Below are 8,283 nucleotides of genomic sequence, written 5' to 3' on the forward strand. Positions count from 1 at the left end.
AAAGATCCAGAGGTCACATACTTCCTATCTTTGGGGCCAGAGAGACCCCAACTCCACATATGAAGAAAGACTCCTGGGGTCAAAAAGGGAGGGGGCACCAGGCCATAAGTCCTGATAACCATGCCATAATCTTTTGCTCTGGAATCCATCTTGGCCAAAAGGTGTGCACACATATTGGGGAGGGCCCTGGGTCTGGTCAGGTGTGAGAAATAAAACAAGATAATTGGCCAAGGAATTCCCTTAGTGGTGCAGTGGAAACGAATCCAACTAGGAACGATGAGGTTTTGGGTTTGATCCCTGGCCTTGCTCAGTGGGTTAAGGATCTGACGTTGCCCTGAGTTGTGGTGTAGGTTGCAGACGTGGCTCAGATCCTGCATTGCTGTGGCTGTGGGGTAGGCTGGCAGCTATAGCTCCAATTTGACCCCTAGCCTGGGAACCTCCATATGCTGCAGGTGTGGCCCTAAAGACAAAAAATTAAATTAAATTAAAAAAAATTGGCCAAAGGAAAAAATGACCCAGAAGAACAGATTTAATCACTTATAAATCACCTCCCTGGCACTCTTCTCACTCAGGGGGATGCCCACACCAAGACTCCTCCTTTGGGTGTGTATTACTGCTTCGCTTCTGCTGTAGATAAATAGACTACTTCTCCGTATGCTCTTTCACATGTTGTACTGTGTTTCTAATAACAAATTTGTACCTGCTTTTACAGTCTCTGCCTCCTTGAAACTTTCTTGCTTTTGACAGGGGGCAAGAATCAGGGCAATTCTGCTTTTAGCCTCTAGCTAGTCTAGTGACTAGGATCCCTGGTTTTCATCCAGGCTGCCCAGGTTCAATTCCTGAGCAGAGAATTAAGATCTCTCTTCAAGCCATCACTCACTGCTGTCTTGCCGAAATCCCTCCTGCTCCACGGTGGAATATGTGGCATTGGTTTGATACCTGCAAGATGGTTGTTGCAGCTGGAAGAATGACATCTTCATTCTTCATAGAAGATATGGAGAAAGCAAAGGGCAGTGACCAAAGGCCAAAGACACAAGCCAATTGAGTCAGTCCCCCCCCCCCTTTAAATACAACTCCTGCAATAACCACTCACTTATATCTCACCAGAAAGGATGGTGTTTTTTATGGCCACCTTGAATGTAATACAGGTCAAATTACCTTTTTTTCCCCTGCTTTATAGGGCTGCACCTGCAGCATATGGAATTTCCTAGGCTTGGGGTCGAATCAGGGCTGCAGCTGCCAGCCTACACCACAGCCACAGCAACACACAATCCAAGATATGTCTGTGACCTACACCACAGCTCATGGAAGCACTGGATCCTTAACCCACTGAACAAAGCAGGGATCGAACCTACATCCTCATGGAGATTAGTCAGGTTTATAACCCCCTGGAACTCCCAAATTACATTTCTTAACTGGCTTCATTGAGGCAATGCAAACAAATTTAGCTAGAATAGAAATTAGATAGAAGGGATGTTGGATAAGTAAGTAGCATCCTGAAGTAAATGAATTATTAATCTGAAAATTATGAAGCCACATAAATTTGCTCACCTCTATCTTTGGCCCTTGGTCTTAAATACCATCACCCATCCAGTTAGGATTTAGAGGAATCATCTGATGGGAAACATCTTCATTTGGTGTTTTAAGCAAACTTGCTATCTCTGTTAGAGATATTTACTTCTATTCCTGTAGCCTTAATCCCCAAAATAGATTGGAGAGTTTGAGTGAGGCTTTTGTCCCTAGGGTCACCTGGGAACAAGTTTAATAAAGGAGCCAAATGGGGGATTTCCTGGTATATTTACCGGCAATGGGGCTGGGCAGCTTCCTACCTCAGTATGTTTTTTCCTCCACATTTTTGCTTTGTAGGACCTCGAATTTTTGGAAGCAAAAATAAGAAATTATTGAAAAACTGGTGCAGCATGAGTCTTTATTGGCTTTAGTGATTGGTAAGACATTCATTTTGCTCAAGTTGGCCATTACTGATTGTGTGATCAGTTCATTCAGTGGTTCACTGAGCGATTCTGAAGGAAATATTTGGGATGAGAGGAGGAGGAAGCTTCTTTTCTTAAATTCAGAGTTGCTTGAGGAGAGAACCATGCGGTTAACCCTATCTTAATTTTCATTGAGCAAGAACCCATAAAACACAGTTTGAATGGTTTCTTTTTCATGTTCTTCTCTGTGCAGCTTAAACTCCAGCCAGACCCTGTCCCCTTTCTTCAGCTGCAAGATAGAGCTTCCTGAAGCTTGCTCATGGCTGTTCTTGGCCTCCACTTGTTTGTCCCTGATCTGGAAGCCATTCCATACGAGACTCACATTGACAGCATTTTGAAACAATGTGATATCAAAGCCAAAGAGGTACACACCAGGGACTGTGCAGGTGAACACTCCAGTGGCTGGGTCAAAGTGGCCCTGATCGTTGTACAGAACTTCCTGGAAAACGATGGGCTTGGAGGGTCCTGAGAAAGGCCCACTCAGCTTGACAGAAAAGGCAGATTGAGGTGGGGATGGGCATTTTTCAATGGTTCCAGGTAGCCCAGGTAGTCCACTTAGTCCTGGTACACCTTGGGCTCCTAGATTCCAAAATAAACAGAAAACAGAATGACATAATTGAAGTTCCATATTTTGCATGGTACATGAATGACTTCTTCCTTCCTACCTTTCTTCTTCCAAGGGCCTAGTTCAAGCATCACTGCTTCCAGAAGTATCTCCTATCTACTCCAGATTTGGAAAGGGTCTATCTCCTTGTACCATATCTGATATTGATTGTTACCATTGTTATAAAGAATTACCATGAAGAATTATAATCCCTCCCTAAGTTACTGTTTCCTTATCCATACTGGGAGGAAGGGTTCTCCTCAATTTTCTTTCCACATGTCATTCTCTGTATCAGTTATAAAATTAGCACTCAAAATATGTTCAATAAATGAATAATTGAGTGAATACACACAAGTATTGATCTTCAAACATGTTCTGCCATGTCTTTTCTTTCCTGTAAGGCTGAGTATTAAGGATCACTATTGGATTGGATTGCCCAGACAAATCTAGGGATCATATTATGCCAGAACTAAATGGGAATTTGGAACAGTGGAATCCAAAGTTGCCTGGTTATGAGAACCAGTTGTGGAACACCAGCCTACCCCAATCCTGTGATTGCACAGGGACAGTCTACACTCAAGGACCTTGAGAGGAATCTTGGATGATGGAAACTAGGAACCTACATATTTAACAAGTCTGTGGATGATTCTGGTTCTCAGCCAGATTTCAAAACCATTGCTTCGGAGGTTAAGTACAAGGGTTCAATGCTGATGTGATCTTCATGTGAACTTAGCCCAGCATACTTCTCAGAAGGTGACAAGAGAGGAGGAAGCCAGTGTATCCACTGACCCGTGTTCCTGAGGCATCGCTGCTTGAATCTTGGCTTACACCTACACTGAGTGACACTAATCTGAGTGCTCTAGGTTACTCTAGAAATACAGTCGTCAGTCTCAACTTGGACTGCACATCCAATGTGTCTAAGGAGCTGTTTTAGCAACTTTGTGGTTGTTGGAAGCTCTCTTAGTAGATGAATCTTATGACTCTTCAGGGTTGAGAAAAAGAGATCAGGACCATTTGTTACTAAGAAACGACTTACCTCAATGGTCAATATTTTCATCAGATCACTCAGAAGACTTCACTGAATCTATGAACTTTGCAATCAAAGAGAAACTATGAGAGGTTAAAACAGTAATTGGATTTTTTTTTCACCTGTTAAACCACGTGGTCCTGGAGGTCCTTGGGGTCCTGGAGGTCCTTGGGGTCCACGAGGCCCGCATGGCTCAGAATCTGCTGAAGATTGGACACTGGCCACAAGTAATGGGACAAAGAGAGCTGAAATCCAGAAACCTGAAGTAGAAGAAAAATAAATGAAGTTTCAAGTAGGTTGGTAGATGCATCATCCTCTGTTAAAGAGATGGTATTACACATTTTGTCAAGTGGCTGCAAATTTTCACAATTCCGGGAAAATTGATGTTTTTTGGTCTTTGGTTCCGTCAAATGCTACATGTATCAACACTATAACACACCAGATAAGATCAGGAGGCCCTCTGAGTTGATATGCTTTCATGTTGAGCACAACAAAATCCAAAAAAATCAGCAAATCCATCCTATTTGAAACTAATAGTGCTTTCTCAACCTTATGTGAAGCCCAGAGATTCTCTCTCATGGACTCAGAGCCTCTTGCCATCTCTTTAGCAGTGATCTTTAAATATGATTACTGATTTGAGTAATCTTGCTCTTATGATGGATAAGCATCTGATTTGCCTATGTGTTATTCTATATTGTCATCTTGCTTTGTCTCTTGGAAGGGCTTGGAGCATAGAAGATATATGATGAATGGTTCTTTGATGGTGAATGAATCAATAAATACCAAATACTGAATTAGCAAATTTATCTTTCCCACCACCCTAAAACTTTTTTCTTAGTGCAGTGGCCTTTCTTCCACTTTGAAGTATCAAGCCCATAAGATCAACATGCTTGCATTGTACTTGCTTCTACGAATGGACTTGTTAAGTTGTCCCATTTATGAAACTACCAGATCCTGGAGGGAGTTCCTGAATCTTCTATCTGCCCTCAATAAGCAACTTCTATGGATTACAAATATGTGCAACAACTATAGAAATTTGTGTTGAGAAACATAGCCAACTTTAACCTGATTAATACACTCTTGAAAGTAGAGTGGTTTTTTTTTTTGTTTTTTTGTTTTCTTTGTTTTTTTTTGTTGTTGTTCTTTTTTGGGCCACACCTGTAGCATACGGAAGTTCCCAGGTTAGGGGTCAAATAGGAGCTGAAGCTGCTGGCCTACACCACGGCCACAACACCGGATCCAAGCCACATCTACAAACTATGCTGCAGCTTGCAGCAATGCCAGATGCTTAACCCACTGAGCAAGACCAGAGATCAAACCCGCATCCTCATGGATACTAGTTGGGTTCTTAACCCACTGAGCCACAACAGAAACTCCTAGAGCAGTGTTTTGTTTTTGTTTTTTAATTAAAGTATAGTCAATTTACAGTGTTGTGTCAATTTCTGCCATATAGCAGAGTGTTTCTACTTGTTAAATTATCAGTCAGTAACGGTAACTTTTAGAATATCCTTTCTAATTCAAATAAGATATTAGCCACTTTTTTTGGCTTTAATTCTGATTCAAACAATGCTTTTCCAAAGATGAAGATAAATCAAGAAAAGAAATACACTAATTTATGGGCATAATTTTAAAGTCAGAGGAAGTGGATTCAAATCCTAGCATTAACGCTGAGTGACCTTCCTTCTTGCCCAGTCACATCTACAGAATGATGCTGGGAGCATCTGCCTGCCTTGTTTAATAGTTTCAAAGTTTAAAGAAGATATATGTATATTCTTTGTCTGGAGTCTAACAGATTTTTATATTCTTTAAAAGTTATTTCTTTTTCTTTGTCAGCTGCCCCCATAGAATATGGAAATTCCAGGACCAGGGACCACATTTGTGCTGGAGCTGTGACCTATGCTGCAGCTGCAGTAACATCGGATGCTTAACCTGCTGTGTCAGGCCGGTGATTGAATCAGCTCCTCCACAGAGAAAAGCTAGATCATTAACCCACTGCATCAGAACAGGAACTCCTAAAAATTATTTCCTATTACTTCTATTCCTCTTGCTATCTTCCAAGGAGAGTGCTATTTTGATTTTAAAATTAGAATGTTAATTCAGTTTTGACAATCTATCACACAAAAACTACGGACATATCTTAAAACAATTTAAAAAGAGCTATAAGAATATGTTGGACCTTTTGGCACATTCCTTTGCTTCACATTTCCCAAATTCCTCCCTGAAATAGTGAGGGGCTTGGTATCACATTCAATGATGTAGAGAAGGAGAAACTGAATCCTAGAAAAGGTGATGGCTGTACTTTCTCCAGGCTTTTAGTTTTTGAGAGTGGAACCAGGATTGAAACCCAAATCTCTTGTTCTTTCACACAAATATGGTGCTGGATCGTCTGTCTTGGTGGATATAAGTAGGCAACAGCTTTTGTTTACAGTCCACTGACTCCCCGTTCCATTCCAACTGATCCCACAATATGTACATAAACACACTCACACACACACACAAACACATAAAGGCCACATAGAAAATTAAATTAACATCGTATATTCAATTGGTTTTGCTGAGCTAAACCAGCATTATTCTCAAACTATAATGCTAGGACAATAAACTGACCCTAACAGGAAATCTTTCATGGGACTTATTGTAGGAATGTTCATTAGGAATTTATGGTTTAACTTAATGTCCATAAGTGAAAATCCAGGAAAATTATTTCCTTTTGCCCTAAGTTCAAGACCCTCAAGAAAGAAGTGGGCATGACTGTCACAAAAAAATATAATTTGCGTAAGTGACTATGTTTTCTTCTGTATTTCTCCATCACCAAGCTTGGATACAAATTTTCACCTAAATTTCTAAAACTGTCTTGATACCTACATCTTATTTCTTCTACTCTTCATTTTAGCCTTCTTATTTTGGGCTTTGTGATAATAAAATTTTTTTTAAAAATCTATTCTTCTCTGTTTATATTGTCTTATGATAATATATGAATTCATGTAAACACCCTCAAATACTTTGTGGAAATCAAGGGAAGTTTAAGAGGCAGAGATAAAAGATAATTGTGGCAGGGGCTGGGGGGAGCACACAAACAACTACAATGCTATTAAAACACTGATTGGGGAGTTCCCGTTGTGGCTCAGTGGAAACGAATAGGACTAGGAACCATAAGGTTGCAGGTTCTATCCCTGGCCTTGCTTAGTGGGTTAAGGATCCAGCATTGCCGTGAACTGTGGTGTAGGTCGCAGACATGGCTCGGATCCTGCATTGCTGTGGCTGTGGAGTAGGCTGGCAGCTGTAGCTCTGATTAGACCCCTAGCCTAGGAATTTCCATATGCCACAGGTGTGGCCCTAAAAAGCCAAAAAAAAAAAAAAATTGATTGGGAATTTCATTTCAAACATTAATAATTAAAAACAAGAGGTACTATAAAATATACTTTAATATCATATACATTGATATTGTTGAATGGCAGGGGAGTAAAATCAGTTGGAAGGTAATGGACAAAGATATCAAGAAGGATATAAGTCAAGAGAGAGCTAGAAAGGGACAGAAGACAGAATGAAAGGGAATAAACAGTAAACACAGAAAGAGTAAACACATTTGGGGATAAAACCAAGACAAAGAAAGGCAGAAACAGAGACAGAGTTCAAGAAGGGTAAAGAGACTAAGAAAAATTTAACATGTAGGGCAATGTATTATACCACTGCTTTGATTATAAGCATTGTTTTAACTTTTAATACATAACTGAAAAATAAAATGGATTTTGCCATCATCCATTCTTTTGCTTATTTATGTCATAATGACTGATATTATCTGAATGATTTGACATTAATTTCATATGGAAAGCAAAGGTTTTGGCCCTCTGTTGGATTTCACTCCTTCCACTCCCTTTTATTTACAGTTTTCAATGGTAAGTTTGAAAACACGTTTTTATTTTTATCCAGCATTATAGGCAATTGCCTCTCAGAGTTGTTCTAATTTTTAAAACAATAATAGAAATCAAGTGTATTGGAGAGTGACCTCTTCTGATACAAGGTTGATGTTATTATGATAGATATTCATAGGAAGACTTACCTGCAATGCTCATGGAGCCAGCTCTTCCTCTTTCCCCAGACATGGAAGCTCTTTCATTGACCACCTCACCTCCTCATCTGTCTGATAACTAGCTTATCTGCTTGATTATGAAACTTTTCAGTAGATGGTTTCATAGATGGGTTTTTCTCAATATTTGATTTTCTGTTCTCCTGAGGCTGAAGTCAAGATTAATTTTTAACGGGAGCAGTTAAACATTCAGATCTGTTTAGGAAAGCTGACAAGCTGACATTCAAAGTGAAATAGTCCACATACCTCTAGAACCCATCTCTTCTTATGACAGCCAAGCCTACACCTAAGCTGAGAGGCTTGGTTTTGGTTATTTTCTCTCTTCTAGTCATTTCTTCAACACCACCCTGTGAACCCATCTCTGACTCTTCCAGGATGACAGAAATATGAGAGTTGAACAAGTATCTCATTCCCCCTAGTCTAAATTCTTAATTCTACAGACTGTGATATTGACCCGGGAGGGAGGAAACAGTTTAGTTAATAAAATCAAAGCTAAAGGAGTTCCTGTTATGGCTCAGTGGTAAGGAACCAGGCTAGTACCCATGAGGATGCGGGTTCAATCCCTGGCCCAGCT

At 40.2% G+C, this 8,283-nt stretch overlaps 1 protein-coding gene across 1 annotated transcript; it reads right to left on the bottom strand.

Moving 5' to 3' along the window:
• Positions 1–1,922: 1,922 nt before the first annotated feature.
• Positions 1,923–7,725, bottom strand: LOC125130328 (protein HP-25 homolog 1-like). Its single transcript, XM_047785706.1, has 3 exons — positions 7,683–7,725; positions 3,745–3,897; positions 1,923–2,570 (listed from the first exon to the last, which is right to left on the bottom strand). Exons 1-3 carry the CDS (start codon positions 7,723–7,725, stop codon positions 2,113–2,115), a joined length of 654 nt encoding a protein of 217 aa, XP_047641662.1. The 3' UTR covers positions 1,923–2,112.
• Between the last annotated feature and the right edge of the window lie 558 nt (positions 7,726–8,283).

This window comes from Phacochoerus africanus, chromosome 7, assembly GCF_016906955.1.
Source record: "Phacochoerus africanus isolate WHEZ1 chromosome 7, ROS_Pafr_v1, whole genome shotgun sequence".
Taxonomy (NCBI): Eukaryota; Metazoa; Chordata; class Mammalia; order Artiodactyla; family Suidae; genus Phacochoerus; species Phacochoerus africanus.